The 23,509-nt window shown below is 42.1% G+C and overlaps 1 protein-coding gene and 1 long non-coding RNA gene across 3 annotated transcripts in view; one reads left to right on the plus strand and one right to left on the minus strand.

Moving 5' to 3' along the window:
• Positions 1–23,509, minus strand: part of adcy9 (adenylate cyclase 9) — a 43,846-nt gene that overhangs the window by 8,382 nt on the left and 11,955 nt on the right. For both annotated transcript variants that reach the window (XM_037764639.1, XM_037764638.1), the window contains exons 2-7: positions 6,760–6,950; positions 6,341–6,448; positions 5,862–6,136; positions 4,918–5,020; positions 3,377–3,594; positions 2,196–2,355 (exon numbers count right to left, since the gene is read on the minus strand). In XM_037764639.1, the coding sequence (XP_037620567.1) occupies positions 2,196–2,355; positions 3,377–3,594; positions 4,918–5,020; positions 5,862–6,136; positions 6,341–6,448; positions 6,760–6,950 (1,055 nt within the window). The remainder of the gene's footprint in view (positions 1–2,195; positions 2,356–3,376; positions 3,595–4,917; positions 5,021–5,861; positions 6,137–6,340; positions 6,449–6,759; positions 6,951–23,509) is intronic.
• LOC119485241 lies at positions 3,558–10,572 on the plus strand. Its single transcript, XR_005206229.1, has 3 exons — positions 3,558–3,568; positions 3,966–3,968; positions 10,412–10,572. It is a non-coding gene; the product is annotated as an uncharacterized LOC119485241 (long non-coding RNA).

Raw genomic sequence — 23,509 nt, forward strand, 5'->3', positions numbered from 1 at the left:
TTATATCTTCAAAGGCATTAAAGTCCAGAAAACTGCATGTCTAATTAACAACCCTCCCTGAGACTACCGCTTTGATCTGCAAGCCCCGAGGAGATGGAGAGAGTGGAGGGGAGAGACGGAGCAGGGTGGGAGAGAAATGGATAGAGAAATGGGGTGTTGAAAATCCTTGAAAAACAAGATATCAAAACGCCACACATATTGCAAGCAGCCTCTGGCTCAAAGCTGGAAAGACAGGATCAAACTTATACTAGAGCTGGATACGGCCTTGACTCAAAACAGTACAAAAACTCTGTGAAGTATGGCTGCTCTCAATCTTCTCACATACAGGACTCAGAGAAGAAGAAATGTCAACATGTCTGGTGCCAAGGTCCACAGGCGAAGCCTCCTGAAGCCTCCTAGCTGTTTTCTTTCTACAGTTCCTATCAGGGCTAATGCCAGCTAATGGCTCTACTGGTCTCTAAGGATCTCTGGCTTCAGACCACCATGGGCAAGGTTTCAAACCACCCGACTCCTCTCTGCTTACTTTGGCTTAGAGATATCAGCGAGGGCAAACGATTGTAGCTTGGAAATCAATCGTAGTACCACTACCACAATTAGCAGTAGCCCCTGTAACAGTAGCAGCGGCTACAAGGAGCACATTTTAGCCCTGATTTTCCGCTCCCCGACGGTTTTTGGAGCTCACGGTCAAAAGCACCAGATCAGAGGCAAATCGGCATTGGTTCGCCAATTGCACATCAGCGCTCAAGCGTCTTGTGTGAGATGCTCAAAGACGCTCACCGAGAGGCTCTCCGACACAAGCCGATGCCTCGCAGACACATTCCAGATATTTAGCATGCTAAATATCTGGACCTGTCGGGGACTCTGGCCACGAGCTACAGCCAGCCAATGAAAGCGCAAGACACGGGTTGAGGGGAAACTTGGGGGAGGAGGGGTCGCCTGTAACAACAGGAACTTACTGTACGTGTTGAATTTGCAACACGGAGCAAAGTTGTTGTTGCACCTAGTGGTATAAATAGTAAGAAAGAGTGTGGAAACCGATGGAAAAAGGCTATTTTATGAACACAGATCTTGTATTGTGTGACCCCCTGTCGCCGGTCAGTCATGGTATGTGAAAACCACAACGACTTAAAGACTCACGATTACAAGACAGCTAGTCGCGTAGTGTGAACAGGACAGCGATCTGACTTTGAAAGTCGTGTAGTGGGAACTTGGCTTAACCCATAACTCCAAACTGCAACTCCATTCAAACATTCAGGACAGACATGGCACATAAAATATCCTCAACATCATTCCAGTCTCCCCTTCTGTATGTCTACTTCGAGACCTCTCCTCAGTTGAACCGCCACTGAAATATGAACAACCCATACTAGTCACCTTAACAATCGCTAACCAGGACAATCTTACTAAGCCGGAAAGACAGAAATATCCTCTCAACATCCCGGTGGCACCTTCTATTATCTGAGTACATTTCAACAGGAAGAGAAATAGCACTAAAAAACAACTAAATAGATTCATTCTACAGATGTTGGGCCCCATTCATCATTATCACTCGCCTACCCATTTAACACAAACCAATAAACTGTACACACGGACACATCCTCACCCCAGTAAACGACCTCCCACCACTGCCGGTGACATCAGTGCCCCAATCTCCACATAACTCAACTATGGAATAGACAGCCAGGACCATCCACACTACAACAGCTGACACTTCTAAACACCTAACTATTCATTTATTTATTTTTCATTCCTCCCTTATGATTACCACCACCTAGTTATTTTTCTTTTTCAAAAATATGCATTACTTTTATTATTATTAGTATTACTATTACCCCCCCCGCCCCTACACACACAATCATACACATAAACGCATGTGTCATATTTAACAGAGCCCCCTTAAACACTCGGTAATAACACAAATTTAACTCACAGGAACTGCAAGATGTTATTATTATGATTATTATGACTATTTTTTCATCATTTATTTTGGTTTGTTGTGTTTATACATATATATATATACAGTATCATGTCAAGTTCTTTACATCACCTTGTTTTCTTTGTCTTTCCTTGTGTATTTTTACCCGTTCTTATCATTGTTGTACATGTAAAGTCACACGCACGCACGCACGCACGCACGCGCACGCGCACACGCACACAAGTTTTTAATCCTACCACCCACCAACAGACATGTTTACCTGGAGGGGCACGTGGACGCTGCAGGTGAGGTGGGACAAGACAGAGATGGCAGGGAGGGAGACTAACACAGCCCCGATCACGTGACGGGGGACCCATCCAGAGACCACCAGGAGCAGGGAGCGGGTACAGTTCATCACCTCCTCCAGATAGAAGGCCATACTGCCGCAGAGGAGAGGAGAGGAGGACAAAGTGTTAGGAGGAGACAACAGAGGAGGAGTTTCCAGCAGAACAACTCCAAAGCAATATCAGTTCAGTCTAAAAGAGACAAAATAAGAATCAACAAAATATAACCGAACAAAATTAAAGTCACATAAAAAGAAAAACATATTATCTCTCCCCGTATTACTCTCACTCCACCCCCACTCCTCTTCCTGTTAAGACAGGGAACAACTGCAGCAGACTCTCATTAGTCCTTAATTAAGACAGATAATTAAAATACAGCTATGCTGTCCAAGTCCCAGCTAGAAGATGAAGATTGATTGCATTATTACATGGCAATGTAATTAAGTGGAATTCCTTTTCAAATGTTCTCCACTGAGATGCGCCACACCCATGAAATCCCACCACAAAACACATAAATACATCACACATCTTAAGCACTTGAGCACCAGCTTTTGGGGGGGTTTGGAGCTCTACCTGGTCCCAGGACGTCATTGTGCCAATTTCTGAGCCAACACTGGTCTTTCACAAATAACTAGACATGAGCCAGTCATATCTGACCAGGGGAGTTAATCCATTGCGGTGTGGGAGCCAACCACCACATCAAATAATTTGTTTTGGTTTCAGTGGAGAGTTGTTGTGCTATGGGATGGTCCATCAGTGGTTTTCAATCCCGTGCCACTGAGGCCCAAGAGATACAGGCTTTTAATCCAACCAAGCACTACAGCAGCCAATTTGGAAGCAAACACTTAGATATGATTGGGCCCTGATGGCACAGCACTGACAACAACCCAACAGCCTGAATTATATTTCAGACGCTTTTCCATCCTGCCAGGAAAAAAAAAATATCTGGGGAAAACACAGAGTCCTTGTCATTTTGTTTCACAAAAATGGTCAAAATTTGATACCATGAATGTATTACATTATATAAATATGTTTTCATTGTCCTTAAAAAAACATATTGGTCAAACCCTGTTTGATACAAAATATGTGCGCACTCCCACACACGCAGCCTCCTCACCGTATGGACAGCACTAGGGAGGCCAGCTCCAACAGGCCGGCCAGGGGAGCCACGGCCAGGGCAGCGGGAGCCGGAGGGCCCACGGTGGTCGGGCTCACCAGAGGTGGAAGGAAGCAGGCCAGCGTCAGGGCCAGGAAGACAAAACAGCTGAGGAGAACATCCAGGAAGGAGCTGAAGGTGGAGCTCGCAAATGTCTGCACCTGCACCTCGTTCATTACCTGGAAGGGGAAGAGGGATGTGAAACTGAGGAGAAGCGGTGGCTTAAATGTCTTACACTGCACATACACAGGGGTTTTTTGAGTGTCTACTTAAGAGTTAACTTAACTTAAAAAAATGCTCATCTGTTAAATACTGAATATTATGAATGTCCGATATATATCCATACATAATAAACTCCCAAAACATATTCTGTTCAGCTTTTTTTAAAGTATACAGTAGAGCGTGTACTGCTTTTGAAAGAGTAGAAAATAAACAAAAAAACAAAACTAAATCTAAGTAGTTGTGTGTAGTTGTAATGTTATCATAGATAGTACTGTAAAGAACTACTATGATGAAAGGTGGCTGTATAAAACAAGTGTTTTAATTTCAGTGTGTAGAAACCCTAAGGTCTACGGGTAAAAATATAAATAAATAAATAATAATAATCCATCGATCCATTATCTGTATCCACTTATTCTGTTAAGGGTCGCGGGGGGGCTCAAGCCAATCCCAGCTGACATTGGGCAAAGGCGGGGTACACCCTGGACAGGTCATAATAATAATAATAATAATAATAAAAAATCATATATACAGTATATTATAAAAATAAGTAAAACAAACCATTTATCAATTATAACCTTAAACACACATAAATAAACAAACTGTTAAATCTACAGAGGAAGCTATCTTCTAAACTTCAATATAAATAAAAAAAGAAATAAACATATACATATACACAAAATATAAATGTATAAATTTTGAAACTAGTGCAAAGTTAAAGTTATTATCAGGAGTTTACATTTCCACACCTTAGCCAGAAAGCCACAGCCAAGTACAAAGACTGATCATCAGTGAGTATCACTGCAGATTTGCATGAAATGAACTCAGAGGTTGAATGTCTGTGTTTTTGAGCTCTGTAGTAACACCGGTGTAACAGCAGGGGGCTGCAAGGCTGTGAGGTCAATGCAGGCCAACTGGAACTGGCACTCTGTGTGTGTGACAGTGTGTGTCCTACTAATGTGGCATAACATTTGGGAACCCCCCCCCTTCACTCACAAACACATGCACACACAGTCAGACACACGCAGGCACAAAGCACACTGAGAACGAATGTATTATAACACTACTGTTTGTCTGAGGCCGATGTGTCTCTCAGCCTTGTGACATGTGTGGAAACTGGAAAGTCGCTAAAGTCCAGGAACTATTCTGAGGTTAGTGCTGAGTAAGGCAGTGATGAGGCTTTTAATTACAGTGACAGGCACGGTAATGAAAAAAAGTCAATTTAAAGTTCTTATAGATATGATAATACCTATAAGAATGTGTGTGTGTGTGTGTGTGTGTACCTCTTCCTTGTAGCTGCTGCGATAGGCCTTTTCCAGCGGTCTCTCTAGGAAATTGAGGCTGATCTTGTTGATGGGTGGCTTGAAAAAGTAGTCCTTCATCAGACTGTGAACCACAGAGATAAATATAAAGGGAATAGTTTTTCCTTTGGAAATCAAATATTTCTGAAAAAATAAACAACAAAACGCACAAAAATTGGCAACGAATTTATCTTTGAATCTTCTTTTCCACTTTTCCATCTACTCTACTTTAAGTAGATGTTAACATTTTGCAGATGGGATATTGTTTGTTTAAGACTACACAAACATAACCAAAAAAATATAATATACAGTGCGGGAAGAGGCAAAAAAACCCACCGGGCTTATTTGAAGCCTCCACCTAAATAGTGTTTAAATTTCACAATGTTATAGAGAACACAAGATTAATATACCACCTTTCAACCTTTTCTGTCTTGTGAACTTGTTTTTAGGGCGTTTTCAGCTTTGCGTTGTTTGGTCCAAAAGAATCATACTCTGGTTCGTTTTCCCACTTGGTACAATTTATCTGGGCAGATCTGAACCCATCATCGTACTCTGGTGAGCAAAATTATGTATTCTATTTTTAAGAGCACCTTCCTGTAGGGAGTTTGCATGGTTGTCTCTATTTTCATGTGTGTTTCCTGACACACTCTGAACACATGTAAAAATTAATCTGTCTAATGCTACGTATTATCCTTGTGATAGACTGGCAACAGGTGTGGATAGATACACACATTGAAAGGGGAAAAATGATGTAGAGAGGTTTATATCATTCATATAATTCATGCTTACTAATTTAGAAAGTTATAATATATAAACATGAGATCTTAGTCATGACCTTCACCTCTACTCACTCTAATCACACAAAATCAGTCGCCCTTGAGTTGTAGTATCAGTTCATGAATTCTACCTTCAACCTCTTCGCTCACCTGTCCTCCCTGATAACATCCACAAAGTGGGCGTCGCTCTTTTCTCTGAAGTTCTTGGCACGCAGCTGGATCAGGGCGGAGTGGTCCATTCCCGTGCCCGCTGCCCCTGTGCCTCCAGCCATGCCCAGACTGGTGCCAGTCCCCGTGCTAGTGCTAGTCTTCTTCTCTTTCTCCTGGAGCATGTCGCACAGGGAGCTCTGGCTAGCTCGGACTGGGTCCTCCAGCGGGGGACTCAGGAGACCGTTGGCTGCTCTGGGACTGTGACCTGGGATGAACTGGATCGGGAGGAGAAGGAGAAGAAGACAAAGAAGAGAGGGACAAGATTCAGAAGAAGAAGAAGAAGAACAACAGCAAAGAAAAAGGTCACAAAGAGGGAAGGACACAGGGCGTGATTGTTGGGTTTAAGTGGTAAATGCTTAAAGGGGTGCTTGACAAATGCACTGGTGCTGTCACTATTCATGCCTCAGTGTGTGTTGTACCTTGGCACTGCTGGTCTTGTGCTCCTCCTGGCAGCCGTTCAGCACAGCCACATCATCACCCTGCTCTGCCCCCGAAGACAAGACCACACTACGGGACACACAGGGAGGCTAGAGAGACAAAAGGACATATAAGAACACTTAGATAGGAGTGTTTGAGTGTGGACACTGGCCAAAAGGACGGCCTGTACTGAGATGACATTGTTTCCTCATAAATAAGACCAATTCACTCAGAAGGGAATCAGATTTTTAGCCAAATACCTGGAAGTGTGGGTCATATTTGGAAGTCATGTAAAAGGTACAAACATATTCTAATTTGAGTTATAGAGCTGTGATTTCAGCCACAAAGAAATCACAGAATTAACAGTAGAGGTATCCATCTTTATGTTGCACCCTCAACTTTTTTGTTTCTTCTGACTTACCCCGATCCTGTCTGGAGGTTGGTGGGGCTCAGCAGCCTGCGCTCCCCCAGGGATTAGGTCCGGTGTGCGGGGCTGAGGACAGGGGGAGAGGCTGACCCCAACAAAATCTCCGCCCGGCAGTCCCACTTGAGAACAGCCACACTGCACATCAAGCTCCAACTTCCTTCCTGAAATCAGGTAGGTTTTCAGTCCTGAGGAGAAGCAAAAGCAAAAAACACGTCCTCTGTTTAGAACTTCATGATCGTGATTTTCATAATTTTCTTGGTTTGACTTTAAGAGACGGTCAGATGTTCCTAGAAAGCATCATTGTTGATGTCACACTGAAAACGCAATCCTTTCAACAACAGGAGAGGCTGGACCACCGCAAAGTTATAAGCTATTTGTTTATGCCAAGCATTCACTGGGCAACTAATCCTCTAATGTGAGGATTGCTGCATGTCACATCTGCGTACTCTAATCTGATGCTGAAACAATTAGTCAATCTGCAGGACAATTAGTGATTGTAATTTTGATAATTGATTGTTTAAGTGAGATCTCAAGTACAAATACCTAACATGCTGGTTATAGCTTCAAAGATGCTAAAATTTGCTTGTGTTTCTTTGTTTTATAACTATGGCTCCTGGCATCATATGAAACTAGAAAAAACCTGACGAATCCATTTGTACCAACCATGTCATACTAGCTAAATAAGGAAGGAGGCCGAATAACGCTCCAAATTTACGCAAATTTGTTGCGAGGAAAAACTGACATGGCTATTTTCAAAGGGGTCCCTTGACCTCTGACCTCCAGATATGTGAATGAAAATGGGTTCTCTGGGTACCCACGAGTCTCCCCTTTACAGACATGCCCACTTTATGATAATCACATGCAGTTTTGGGAAAGTCATAGTCAAGTCAGCACACTGACACACTGACAGCTGTTGTTCCCTGGTTGGCATCTTGAGTTTGCCAAGTTATGATTTTAGCATATTTTTTCTGCTAAATGTAGTACCTGTGAGGGTTTCTGGACAATATTTGTCATTGTTTTGTGTTGTTAATTTGTTTCCAATAATAAATATATACATACATTTGCATAAAGCAGCATATTGGCCCACTCCCATGTTGATAAGAGTATTAAATACTTGACAAATCTCCCTTTAAGGTACATTTTGAACAGATAAAATATATGTGTGATTCATTTGCGATTCATTGTGATTAACTATGGACAACCATGCGATTAATCGCAATTAAATATTTTGATCGATTGACAGCCCTATATATAACATTATGAAACAAACACTGATGAGACTAAATCTGACTTGATATTCCACAGTAACACTCATAATTAAGTGACAGGCATTCGTGATTGTTGACCTTTTGTGAAAAGATGTTTCACTTGTGATATCAGTGGCTTGTTGCAGACATACAATAATCAGCCACCCTTTGTTGATGCTCACACTCTGACAAGCGGGTGGTAATGCAACACTGGGTGTTTCACCAACTATGTTTGCACATCCGCCCAGAGCTCTGGCCATGTTCACACTAGTGTAGGGCCAACAGGGAAATATACAAACAGTGGATTAGAGTAGTGGCCCGTAGCCAGCCGCTATCAGCCTGTCCAAACACACAGTGACCTGGCTAGCTGGCCTCTTTGTTCAAACAGCTAAAGGTGCTAACCTTGTTAGCTGACTCACTAAAATTTGTAAAAAGTGGAGAGAGTAGAAGAAAAGGAGTTAACTTGTACAGAGAGGGAGGATTGAAAGAGATGGAGAGATATTAAAACTGTAGATACATCTGGCGAGAGGAGAGACAGACTGACAGGAAGGAGTGTGTGCGTGTGCGTGTGTGTGTGTTTGAGTGGCTGTTGGATTCACAAGAAAACTTGCAAATATTCTGTAGTACACACACCGACTCGTGGACACACCCACTCAGCATCAGGCTGACGCACAAGCTTTCACATGTGGGTCGGTTGCTTACACACTTACACAGGTTGGCACATCATCGCATATCGTTCCCTTTTTCTGTTGAATAAGAAACTACATGATGTTGGTTAACATGACGTATAGACGTTGGGTCATGAGGAGTTTCACTGAATGGATCGTTCTAGATTTACTTCCAAAGCATTTCTTCACGCCTTGCACCAAAGGAGAGTTCAAGTTAAATGTTCTTGTGTCAGAGAGGGACAACATCAACTATTTTAAAGGATAGAAAGAATTTTGCTTATTTGATTGACTTATTTAATGTGTCTTTTTCATATTCATATATTTTAAATAAGTTGTTCTAGGCTCATTCACTCCAGATAACTTCCAAACTAAATAGAAAATATCTCCAAGGTACATGCAAGCTTTAGTTTGTAAATGGTGATGGCTGGAGGAACAACTGTAGGCCATAAAGGAACCTGGTCCAGGAGTCTTTATGGGCTGCCTGCCTCCACCTGATTGCTGGTGTTACTATTCAAGGAACCCCTCATTTAGCACCGCTGCTCCATGGGCATGAGTTTTCCCTACAGCACAGACTAGAGCTGATTTTCAACACTACTTCTGTGTTTTTGTAGCAACCCTACTGCAGCCCATTACTGGATCAGTGAGCTTATAAGTACGTAAGATAAGAGCTTCCAGGAAAAAAAATACTGTATGCACGCCTAACTCAGCTATGTCTAAGATTGTTGTCATATTTTGACAGGATTATCGCTGCAGATCATTTCTAAATAACACATACAAAAGTAATAGATGTTTGCTATTTCAGCTTTGTCTTAGTTGTTTTGCAACTTAAATATATTGTATTGTCTCTGCATTACTCACAGTATGAAAAAAGTTGCAACTGAAGCCCTAACTGTGTAAAATGCAGCTTTTATTGAGTTCCACTTTACAAACTAAAGCTTGCATGTACCCTGGAGATATTTTCTATTTAGTTTGGAAGTTATCTGGAGTGAATGAGCCTAGAACAACTTATTTAAAATATATGAATATGAAAAAGACACATTAAATAAGTCAATCAAATAAGCAAAATTCTTTCTATCCTTTAAAATAGTTGATGTTGTCCCTCTCTGACACAAGAACATTTAACTTGAACTCTCCTTTGGTGCAAGGCGTGAAGAAATGCTTTGGAAGTAAATCTAGAACGATCCATTCAGTGAAACTCCTCATGACCCAACGTCTATACGTCATGTTAACCAACATCATGTAGTTTCTTATTCAACAGAAAAAGGGAACGATATGCGATGATGTGCCAACCTGTGTAAGTATGTAAGCAACCGACCCACATGTGAAAGCATGTGCGTCAGCCTGATGCTGAGTGGGTGTGTCCACGAGTCGGTGTGTGTACTACAGAATATTTGCAAGTTTTCTTGTGAATCCAACAGCCACTCAAACACACGCACACGCACACGCACACACTCCTTCCTGTCAGTCTGTCTCTCCTCTCGCCAGATGTATCTACAGTTTTAATATCTCTCCATCTCTTTCAATCCTCCCTCTCTGTACAAGTTAACTCCTTTTCTTCTACTCTCTCCACTTTTTACAAATTTTAGTGAGTCAGTGTAATAGAAATCTAATCGGTTGTAGCAGAATCAGTTTTAAAGCGAGAGATGGTGAAGATACTGCTATTATATCAAACTAGAAAACCTAAGGAATCCATTTGTAGCAATCATGTCACACTAGCTTGTCAGGAAGGAGGATAAATAATGCTACAACTTTACGCAAAATTTTATCGAGGAAAAAGTGGCATGGCCATTTTCAAAGGGGTCCCTTGACCTCTGATCTCAAGATATGTGAATGAAAATGGGTTCTATGGGTACCCACGAGTCTCCCCTTTACAGACATGCCCACTTTATGATAATCACATGCAGTTTGGGGCAAGTCATAGTCAAGTCAGCACACTGACACACTGACAGCTGTTGTTGCCTGTTGGGCTGCAGTTTGCCATGTTATGATTTGAGCATATTTGTTATGTAAATGCAGTACCTGTGAGGGTTTCTGGACAATATCTGTCATTGTTTTGTGTTGTTGATTGATTTCCAATAATAAATATATACATACATTTGCATAAAGCAGCATATTTGCCCACTCCCATGTTGATAAGAGTAGTTAAATACTTGACAAATCTCCCTTTAAGGTACATTTTGAACAGATAAAAAATGTGTAATTAATTTGCGATTAATCCTGATTAACTATGGACAATATTTTAATCGATTGACAGCCCTAAAAAAGATACACCAGAGGTTAAGTTGGCCGCTGTGGAACCAATGGGCATGACTGAGTTTCACCACAGCTTTCTGTTCAGCTTTCCTGTCTGTATAAATAAAATTAGTTAAGAATGCGTAACTAACAATGAACTTATCTCGGGAGTCTGGGAGCACTGTGTGTCTTGTTCCGTGTCCTGGGACAGTGTCGGCTTGGCAGACGTCCTCAGCCTGTAGGCCAACAACAGCCCTAACTTAAGGTTCGAGTCTTTTGCCAAGCGGGCGACAAAGGCCATTTATGAGATCTCGACCCACTCAAACAAACACACACACACACACACACACACACTGTCACACACAGGTTCACGCCTGTTCCCTGCCGTCCATTCAGCTCAGAGGCAAGAGTTGTGTACACCCAAATTATTTTAAAATACTAAGTCAGTACATTTCATTGCAAAAGAAGTAAATAAGCTAAAAGCTTTTTTTTTTTTTTCTTCTTGTAATGTTTGCCTTGCTGGGAACTTTGGAAATGAGTGTTCTGTATATGTAGTCGTACATCGGCTGCTCAAGTGACAGAAGAACCTCAAATGATTTACTGTAATGTATTGAATTTATGAATGTTATTCTGTAACTTTTTTTAAACTTTGAGGTCAGTAAAAGACCAGAATGACTCTAGCTAGAGACCTAGAGGCGTACAATGACAACAGACACTTATTTTGTGATCTTCCTTCTTACTCTAGCATGCTGACGGGAGGTAAAATGCTGACAAGTTAGAGACAGACACAGAGGAGATAGCGAAAGCAAAGTGGCAAACGGCGAAGAGATGGCGAGGGGGAGGAAGAGACCGAGAGTACTTTGAAGGTCACTGAGTTTAGCATGCCTTGCATAACCCACATTCCTTGTCTACTTCCATTTCAGCTTTCTAACTTTATCAACAGCTTGCTCTAAACTCTTAAACAGGCCTTGAATTGTGAGGGCGTTTAAAGGCTTGACATAACAGACACTGAAAAATTTTAGTTTTCCGACCGTCAACTGCACAACAGGTTAATGTGTGTGTGTGTGTGTGTGTGTGTGTGTGTGTGTGTGTGTGTGCTCGAGTGTCAACTACTTTCTAGACAGTAAAGTGCTACTGTATCTTCTGTGTGTATATCCAAGCTCTACGGCATAACAGGGCTAATCCTTTACTACTACTGCAGCCAAAGTCATTGAAACACAATGGTCTCTTGGGTGTGTGTATATCTGCTTGTGTGAGTGTGCGTGTGTTTGTGTGTGTGTGTGTGTGTTGATCTTCTCCAGGCTCTGTAAAGGCAGCACTCTGGGAAAGAAACTGACACCAGCACTTTAAAGTCTCAATGCTGCTCAATGGTTTTTATTGATTTATTCAGACCAGCTGGCTGAAGCAGAGACGGTTCAGCTGAGGACAGCTACTACTACTACTACAACAACTAGACATACAAACACACACACACACGGACAAATAATGCCCATACAGTATGTATGTAGACCTAGTCCTGTACACACTGGCAGACCTGAGGACCCAACACAACCTCCACTACATGTGACAACATGAGCAAAACATGGAAATTACTGACTTCAGTGGGGCTCCATCATCTTATTGTTTGTGCCTGTTATCGACACTTGGCATTTCATTTTTCCAGCGATTTTCATAAACATTTTTAATACTTTTACACTGTTGATGTGCATTGTTAAATAACCAAAAACATTAGACCTCCTTTACAACTAGAGAATAAGATTTGAATGTGCAAGTTAAGAGCCAATTCATTTTTAATGAGATGTTTTTTCAACTGTTCGGAGCCAGAGAAGGTAACAGATGATGGTACTGCTGACACAATACCAAAATTATGACTTTGATAGGATACCTGCCTAAATATCTTGATACCAATACTGAAACACTACCACACATCTTCTCGCTGTGTGTGTGCGTGTGCACTCTTGAATCGTGTACTCTCTCGCAATTCTACATTCACAACTAAATCCTAATCTTATCATTTTTGGACATGCTCTCTCCATGATAGCTGGCTCGTGTGTTGGTCTCAGCTGCTCTGCCGTGTCCTAGTCGGTTGCCAGGTTTGCACGCATTGCACTAGAAATCACCCAATCATGTTTCAAAAAGAAAACATAACATGTCAATATCTAGAAAAATGCAAAAATGTTATAAATAAGTTAAGTCCTTCCGAGTCATCTGTCTTAAGTCTAAGTCAAGTCTCTCAAGTCACGAATCCCAAGGCAAAGTCAAGTATTTTATCAATGTTAGTCAAGCAAGTCTCGAGTCTTCGAATTTGCGACCCGAGTCTAACTTGAGTCCCCTACCTCTGATGGAGAAACTCTTAAATAAGATCAGCTCTTTTCACGTTCACATCTCCACCTTCACATGTCACACTGCTGCTTATAAAAGGTTAAATCCTTGCAGAGATAAGTACGAGCAGTAACCTACTCTAAGCTATTTTGTTGAGTTGACTCTGAGCAAAATGCTCTGAATGAGTTTAAGTTCCCTCCACTAAGCAGTGATACAGTGTATACGTCTAGGGTTTTTATTGTGAAAGGTAAGAACGGAAAGAGTGAAGCTGTAATGTGTCGCCGCTGCCGTTGACAAGGTGGGAGCAATAAGGAGTTTGCCGTCTTGGTTCAGATTGCGGAGCCTCTTTGTTATTATTTTATTACCTTCATAAGTTTCGACGCAACTCGTAAACCTCGGTTACAGTACTTCAGTGCCATATTGCACTTTGTGCGTCTGCTTTGTCGACAAGCCATGGACGGTCGGCAAAAGCACTTTGCAGCGTGCATATGAGAGAGAAAAAAACGGTTGGTACGCCCACTATGCCTGCAGGGAGTAGAAGCAGAGGGCTGACACGCATGCTTGGTGCAACTCATAGGATCGGCTCTTATTAAAACACTATCATCCTTAAAGTAGGCTACCAGCGCTAATTAAATGGGGTATTAGTAGCGTTTTTAACAGCAGGGTATTGTGAAACTTTACTAGTATCGGTATACCGTGCAACACTAGATGCTGGTACTCTTTGTGGGGATCAAATCGAATTGGAAGCAGGGCAGTGAAGTAACAGTTGGTTTACCTGAGGTTGGATCCATTCAAGTCTAATGTCCCCTTACTAACTTAGTTGAAAAGTTGCATACGTTTCCAGGTGCGCAAAATAATATGAAAATAGAAACATCTGCACCAGGTATTCAGCAGCAAAAACTCTGCAATAAACACTACCTCACAACTAAATAAATGTCAATTTCTGTTAAGACTAATTTGGTTGTTCATGTGTGTGTAGGTATGTAGAGTGCACATACAACCACCACCCTCCAGAAAGACAGAGCCCTTTATACACCCACTTTGGACACGTTAGACACCCTTTCCAGGAAATATGCAGCATCTGCCTGTCTGAGACATATTGGAAGGTGATATATCCGAACGAACGAGCACACAAACATGGCCTTTCCTGCGAGTATGACTCATCCAAGGTAGTGCACTGCAGGGTAATTGCCTTTGCCCCGCATATCCTCATTTATTAGAAATACAACATGCAAACACACACACACACACACACACCACATGCAGAGTCACTTCCACAAGACCAAATATAAAGTGTGTATGCACGTGAACGAATGAATCAATGAATGAATGAACAGAAGCATCAATGGAGAGGAAGCGTAGCTGAGTCGTCACATTCCACATGTACATCCGAAGACCATACACACCATAGACACACACACACACATCCGAAAATTACTCTCCTATGAACACGCTCCCAAACTCACTAACACAGCCACGCATACCCATTCAAACACGCTACACTAGTGCTGAAACATCTGGTAAATTCATCGATTGATAGGAAATTATTCTAAAACAATTATTCGATAATGAAATACTATAAACACTTAAATCATTTCTTGAGCAAAAATGTTAACATTTGCTGCTTTTCTCTAAATCACATCATTGTAAAAAGCATTTTTTTTTTGGTATGGGACTGTTTTTCGTACAAAATCTATCTAAAGAGAGCGTCTTAGGTTCTGGGAAATTGTGATGAGTCTTTTTTACTATTTGCTGACATCATACAGAATAAACAATGAATTAATTAACCAGAAAGTGGAAAGTGGAAAAAAGATCAATTACATAGGAATCATCATCAGCTGCAGGCCAACAAATCTGCGGTTACCAACATAGTTGCTCACTCACACTCAAATGTTGGTGAATGATTGCACAGCTTTGCATACCTGCGTACACACATACTCACACTCTCGCCCTCTAGCTTTGCTGCACGCTAACACACTAACACACAAACACACAAACACAAACTCCAGGAAGTTAATTCCTCTAAAAGGCTCGTGTGCAAACTCACACAAATTAACACACTCAAAAAAGTGGAAAAGCACACACACACACACACACACACACACACACACGCACACACGCACACACACACACACACACACACACACACAGGCCCTGCTCAGCAGTCCCCACTGTGAGAGTGTCTGGGTGAACGTTTTAGACTAAAGCCGACATTTCAGACGATCCCCACCGGGCCGTCCCAATCTGGACTATGTACTTCCTGACAAATGACCTTTGACCTCATGGCGGCTTCCAAGCACATGATCAAAACCATCCCTAGTGACCCAAAGGTCGCCAGCTCCCCTCTAGTCCCACACATAGAAAAGTGAAAATGTGTGTGAATATGAGAGACCGAGGGAAACAAAGAGAGACACACAACATTTACTCAAACTAATTAAGCATCAAAGCAACTTAAGTCGACCTCAAAACTGAAGCAGACGAAGACAAATTAAGGCTTAACTTCCCCTTCATCTAACCTTTTCTCTCATTCTTTACTTTCATCTTGCTGCTTGGAACAGTCAGAAAATAAACAACTCCAGCACTAAAAATAGACTTCGACTTGTTTTCCCTTTTCGCAGACTTGGCCTTCCCTCTGTCCAACTTCTACTACCGCTCTAACCTTCGCCTTCAACTTGTTTCTCTTTAGTGTTGCCAAACCTTACATCTTTCACAGCCTCTCACTACCTATCGTTATATCTAGCTACTCTGTCTTGTCTCTGCTGTCATGTTCTCTCATTTTTTTGCCATCTTCCTTTCACTTAAACCTTCTCCCACCGGTCTCTCTTTTCTTTCTACCCCTCCTCCCTTCCCTACCCTCCAGTTTTCTCCCTGGTCAGTGGCGGGTCTTGAGAACAGGCCTCGTGCAATAGCAGATGCCTCCATATTTGGACACACTGATGGAGCCGAGGGATGAGGCGATCGCACGATCCTCCTTCAAATACGCTCCCATTCCTCCCTCCCATCCATCCATCCCTACTTCCCTCCTCCCATCCTTCTTTTGTGCCATCATTTTAGTCCAGGGAGTTCCTCGCTCGCTCCCTCTTCTTCTTCCCTTTCTTTTTTCTCTCAAACTCATTTATCTCTTTTTTAAATCATACTCTGGGGATTTAATAAAGCCTCTATTGGCAGCCTAGTGGATCAGACTTCCTGGGTTTGGGTCAAACACTAGACCTTGGTCACATCATCCAGAACTTGTTCTAACTGGAACCAGTTCCAAAAGACTGAAGCGCAATGAGAAACAATACTGCTTACAGATTTATGGCTGCCAAAAATCTAGTGAAAGTAAAGGTGTTTTTTTTTGGGCTTCATACATATACTGTATTTCTGTTTCTTTTTGTGTTCAAATAACATGAAAAGAATTGGAACGAGGATTCAAAAACAGTTTGATAAACAGAATTGGAATCAGGATTGACAAAACCAAAGTGATACCCAAACCGTAGTCGTCGTCCCCCCCCCTCTCTTCCTGTTGTTTTCCACTAACATTACATCTGACTAATGAAGGCAAAATGGTTAAAGAATACATCCATCCTTTTTTCATCATTCACCATCTGTGTGTCAATGGCTCTTCCCTCAGGAGATCCTACAAGTGTGTGTGTGTGTGTGTGTGTGTGTGTGTATGTGTGACATACAGTGCAGTGGGTTGACAGGAACAGTGACGCACTCCGACTGTCACTGCGTCACTCGGGCAAACGCACGCACACGCACACACAGAACTGTTAAAAGGCATTTTAGTGTCTCACTTCACAGAGGCTCCGAGTTTCTCTAGGGGAGGCTGTCGCTCAGCGGCAGAGGACAGTCCTTGAGCAAGAAATGACCAACCTTGGTCCCTCTGCAAAGGGGAAGCCAATGACGACTGACACGTCACTTTGTTTCATGCATGAGCACACACATGAGCCACATGTTAACTCTAAGCGCGCTGGAAAGTGCATGGTATTAAAATACCAGAGCACAGAAACGCGTCGGAATGACACGATAATGCGCAAGGCAAAAGCGTGTAATAAGAACGCTCTTCTTGCTTTAGGTGTGCCATTTTCACGCCATGTAGTCTGTACTGACTGCATTGTAAAAGCATCCATGTGGATATACAATGCTTGGAGTTAGTGATCTTTCCAACAATCACCAACTCTGGTTTGGTTGAAATAAACTCTTATTTCACCAAGTTTGATGTGAAAATATGCCTACTCTATACGCTGTTTCCCCCGCTGTCTCTCTCTCTGCCCGCTGAGCAGCTGAGCGGCTCTCGTTCTCAGGAGGCAGACCATTAAAATAGTTAAATAAAATAACACACATCGCCCGACCACATCACCTACTACTGTCTATATTTTAAGGACCTCTCGCCTGCCTTCCTACTTTATCACTCATGGCCGTACAGTTTAAAGTATGAGATCGGCGCATGCTGCGCGCAGATACAGACATAGATATGAAACAGTTTTATGTACTGTATACCGATTTCGGAGTAGACCAGCAGCGTTGAAAAAAAGCCTGCCCTTTCAAAACTAATCGCTAACTGCTAACGTTACTCACGTTAAATAGCGGTCCACTTCCGTGTTTCGGTACGGTTGGCTTTCACACCTGATGCGAACCATACCCGAGTACACATGATCTGTACTCCAGACAACCTTTTCAAGTGGACTCGACTACGGATCGATGAACCGTGCCCGAGTACGGTACGTAGCGTTCACACTAATCAAACGAACTGGACTTTGGGGACAAGTGTACTCGGATCCGGGCCCGGGTCCCTAATGTGAAAGAACCTAAACACGCTATCCTCTGGCGGACCGGCGGGTCTATTACACGCTTTGTCGTGATATTGGGTTGCAGCTACATACATGCAGCGGGGTTTGTTATACTTATGAGGTCTTCTCTTCGTATAACATATTTTTAGGGGTGCACAATCACACTTGAATTGTATGGTCTCATTTGAGTCATACGGTCGTTGCATGGTATGATTCATTCTGCTGTATGCCATGGATTTGTCGACCACTCGCACAAATGCGTGCACACACACACATACACACATACCTCCCCCGCTGCCCTAAGCTAGACTGTGGGAAATCCTTGGGAAAGGGTCATGACCAGAAAACATGCTCCTTCTTCTTCTCTCTCTCCCTCCATCTTCTGTTCGTCCCTCTATTGCAACACAACTCTCTCTTTCCACAGACCACCAGGGAACAGTGCTTTACATGCTGTTTATAGTACTTGATACTGACTTGACTGATACAGGTTTTTAAAGGTCAGCACTTACATTTTTAGACAGACAGCTCTGATGTTTTGTGCCAAATGCTGCATTTGAAAAAATATATTTTAATGCTTAAAACATCACTAATTTGCAGCATTTTATCTGACATTCACGGTGGTCATAAAAGTGCTATTGCTGTTTTGTTGGTTAGTGGTATCTAAAACAAAAACACAAACCACAACACATTAAGAGCTTCAGGTCTTTAAAAAAAGGCTCATTACCTGTCACAATATTGAACACTTACTCAGGGAGAAATCCATCAAAGTAGAGGCTTGCTGATTTCTCCACTAAGGCCCTGTTCAGCCCTGGCATTAACATGCGTCTTGGGTGATCCGATCACAAGTGGACATCACAAGTGAACGCATCCATTGAGAACGCATTGAGATCCGATCGCTCAGACCACATTCAGAGGTGGTCTGGGCCACATATGGCCACATTCTTTTAGCAGTATGTACGAAAATGAGTCCCGGGCCACATTAAGGGCTGCCTACTTAACAGACACCCCGCTTGGATCTGCGGGGTCTCACTGCATTCCTGGTCTGCCTCGCAACATGGAAACGACTTCTGTATTATTATTCTGTCTGTCCACTTGCCTCAATAGACCAGCATGGAATGAAATTACAAAATATATTGTACACAGTAATGTAAGTTAGGTGTGCACCCTGCAATCCTCCTTAATTGGAGAAACTAACTCTCTAGCTCTGACTCTTCCCTGGTAGTCATTCTCCACCCACATATACTGAACGAAACAACTTCATGTCACTTCTTTCTAGACCAAAGGCCATGCTGGGAAACCGAGGGAATTATTGACAGAAGTAGGCAGGTTATGGGAAAGAGGGCACACCTTGCAAGTAAGGCACTTTGCCTAACAGATAACTCCTCTCTTTCAATTCAGTTCAATTTAATTTAATTTAATTTAATTTAATGTAATTTAATTTAATTTAATTCAATTTAATTCAATTTAATTTAATATGCTTTATTGGCAAGGATAATATTGCCAAAGCCTCAAATAATAATGAAATGAATGATTATAAAGAAAAAGGTACAAGGCACAATTCATAAAATCACTACAGAGTGCCATTGAAGTCACACACATTACAAACATTATGGGGGGAAAGGTATGAATAAACAGTTAAAGCTTCAGTCGGCAGAATATTTTTGGCATCATTGGGCAAAAATTCCATAATAACCTTTTAGCATATTGTAATTCATGTGTTCTGAGAGATAACTAGACTTCTGCACCTCCTCATGGCTCTGTTTTCACAGGTCATCACAGGTCATTTCAGAGAGAGTGCGTTCCTATTGGCTGTGCTCCGGCTGGTGGGCGGTGCTTTGCATTTCCTGAACAGATCTCAACATGGCTGTCGGGTCACAAACGTTCTCATTTTACGGCTAAACAGTACACTACAAGATGTTTCTGAAAACATTTGAGGCAAGAAATAGGCATTACAGTAACAGAATATTGATTCATATTTGATCGGGGCAGGGAGGGTACTGTACACAGTCTATAGTGGTTATTTGCATAAAAACACAATTCAAATGATTATGATTATTTAAATATTTGCTTAGATTAAAAGCAAGCTGCTTAGAGCTAGTGTTAGGACGTGAAATAGGTCATAATATATCTTATATCTATTTTATATTACTGTGAAAACATCTCCTTCAAACAAATGGATTTATTCAAGTTTCTTACCAAAAACTTAATTTTACACATCATGATAACGTTGTTATTTACCTTCGCCCTTGAACGCCTCATAATAATAACTCAATGGCACCTCCGTTAACGTTAGTAGCTCCGTTATTTAGGAAATCAGGACGTTGCTGCTAACGGCTGCTAACAGCTAACGTTACTAACTCTCCTCCTGTTGATTTCAACGGTTTGTTGTTCATAGTGTTGCATTCTCAGGGAAAAAGTAGTGTTCATCCCCTCAGGTTTATAGCGTCATGCTCTTGAGCGCTTTTTTTCTCTCCGCCGTGTCTCCGGTCCCAAAGAAACTGAAACATGATACAGCGTGCTTATGAGTCATTGTGCGCCGTAACTGTTGGAAAGCATCAATAAGAGGAATCGATAGTCACGGAGGCATGAGATTCCAAGCAACTGGACAAGTAAGAACCCGTTGTTAACGGGAACCGATTCTCTATTCCCATCCCCAGCGTTTTCCCTGTCTGCCAAATTGGCGGATGGCCTGATGATTTTATCTGTCACTGTCAACAATTTACAAGCATTTGACGGATGACGGGTGCTGATTTCAGACCCCGCCCTCCACCATAAGAAAGATTCAGTGTGTTTGTCTCACTTTTTTTCTTACTTTCACTTGTGATGGCCTTGTCTTTCATAGCCAGACCTGTCCCCACAGCGCTGTGTCAGAGCTAAAGAAAATCTAATCATTCTGGTATAGCGGAAAAAACAGAACGCTTGTGTTGATTTCTTTAAACCAAACACAATCGTCTTAAGCGGCGCTAAGCACAGGATGCAGCGATGGTGCCCTTGCAAAATAGATAGCAGAGATAGCGGAAGGGGAGGAGAATGCGGTTGAAATGCGCAGCCAATGGCAGGCTTATACCCACAGACTACATCCGGTGAGTCAGACTAGTGATCACCCAAATCTCATCCTTACTTTTCCCCACATTGGCTATTGACTCTCTTTCTCTCTCTCTTATAAGCTCTTTAGCTATATAAACCAGTGCAAAGGAAGCTCATGGATTTTTTAACAGGCTTGAGGCCGCACTCCGTATATATTATTCAGAACAGCCGTTTAACACAGCTCCACTCCAGCATACTTGAGTTGGCGCACACACACACGCACAAACACACAGGACAGTAGAGACAACCGGCTGCTGTTGCCAGACTGGCACATACAGCTGTCGCAAAAGTGGAATTTTAAACCGTTGACGTATTCCACACAAAATACAGACTATAGCAGGTAAATGGGAGATATTTATGCGGCTCCATATGTGCAAACCCAAAATGAAGTTTACAGAAAGCCATGACCCTGCCTTGAACCCTGCTATTCTGACATTCATACATTCTGTATGAGCTGGTCAATTAGTAACAGTATGACAGGCGTGTCAGATAGGCCTTGGTCCCCAGGAAGTGGATTATCAGGGCTATCCAGCATTTTATGGCCAGCAATGTGCATGACAAGGCAGATGAAACATTTTCCCAAAGTAACAGCATTGCAAAAGCTTAAAAAGCCACTTGCGATGGCCTGGTGGTCTGAGCTGATGCTTGCCACATAACCACTACATCTGTGGTTCGAATCCGGCCAAAGACCTTTGTTAAATGTCATCATCCCCCCCTCTTTCTCTCTCCTCCCACATTTCTTGTCGGCCTCTGTACAGTACGTACGCTATGAATTAAAAGCTATATTGCCCAAACAGGCCCACACTGATAGAGCATTGCATCTTTATTGAGTTTTCGCACGACTTGAGTGATTACGCAAGACAGCTTTATCAATATCTACACAATGTTGAAATATTTTCTGGTGATTTTAAGCTACATGTTTCGGGCAAAAAAGCTACTGCAGGGTGGCACCAGTGAAGAAATAGCAAATCACCTTGTGTGTAATACAACAGCAAATGAGACCAGGTAGTGAGTGCATCCACCTGTAACAAGTCACATTCCAGTAATTTAGTGGCATGGCTTCATTTGGTTATGAGATAATACAGGCAAACACACATACACACATGTAAAGACAATGTAATTCGTCTGTTATGTAATTCTTCATTGAATGACGGCTCACAAACAAACATAATCTAGTGCAAGCGTTGGTCTCTATCACATAGACACACGCTGGATATACTGGATAGATCTGTCAAAAAAGATTAAATGCAACACAAGCAGGTGACTCATCTATTTGGGATTTAGTTCATTGCAGCAATTTACTCAGACTTCTTCTAAAAATAGCTGGATGTATTGCATAGACAGCAAACTGCCGGGAGAGACTAGTTAAAGATTAAGTGCATGTGTTTGCACACTACACATGCAATCAGGCTAGGACAGGGTTGGGCACGCTTATCAACACTGAACACACGAACACGTTTGAGTCAACACATTCTTGAGCAATAGGAATGACAAACTTCTCATGAAATATGTGGGGTGGATGAATAAAAGAAAGCTGATTACACAACGGCGTGGGAGAGAGAATGACCGTTTGACACTACAGATCCTCTAGGAGAGAGAGAGATGGGGAGGATGCCAGAAAGCGTTGTTACAGGTCTATTGGGATAGAGGGTGAGGGATGCAGAAGAGGAGTAGGAGAGACAAGACTATCTGTAGAAAGCTCCTGCTATCAGTGCTTCTGACCTCCCCTTATACTCTGCTGGTTCTTTGGCTACTGGCTGTCACTGTTAAATTATGATTTAGTGTCAGATTTACACTGTCCTTTCTCTGGAACACACACACATTGTATTAATGATAATGGAATTAGGATGTACCTAACATAATCTTGTAGAAGGGCATTATGTAAGTAATTGCAAGTCCACTCCTGTACAGTATGTGTGTGCAGCACTGGAAAGTCAGGCAGAACAGCACTGATAATGCTTTTTTCATCTTTGAATCTCTTTAAACTTTGCTAAACCTCCATTTTTTCCCAGCTGAATGATTCTATTCAGAAAATGTGTGTGCTACAAGTTATCTTTGTCTGATGATAGTGTGCATGGCCAAATGTAAAAGGAGGTAATTTCCAAAACATTGTGAATGAAAAATACCCTGCCTGGAACTCCAACTTGTGTGCCACAGGTTTATCTCAGCCATCACTGAATCCTAAATATTGTTTAAAAAATGTTAGGAGCTAAATTAAATTTACTGACATTGCTTTACTGAGTGGCACACAGGTAGCAAAACACTGCTGCTGTCATGGGTATTAGTGAAGAGGAATTTGTCAAGCTGGACGAATTTCAAAAGTGCTTTTTACCGGTATGTTTCCACCATCACCATGGTGACCTAAAGGTTAGAGAAGCGAGCTAGTGACCGGAATCTCGCCGGTTCAATCCCC

Source organism: Sebastes umbrosus, chromosome 3, assembly GCF_015220745.1.
Source record: "Sebastes umbrosus isolate fSebUmb1 chromosome 3, fSebUmb1.pri, whole genome shotgun sequence".
Lineage (NCBI taxonomy): Eukaryota > Metazoa > Chordata > Actinopteri > Perciformes > Sebastidae > Sebastes > Sebastes umbrosus.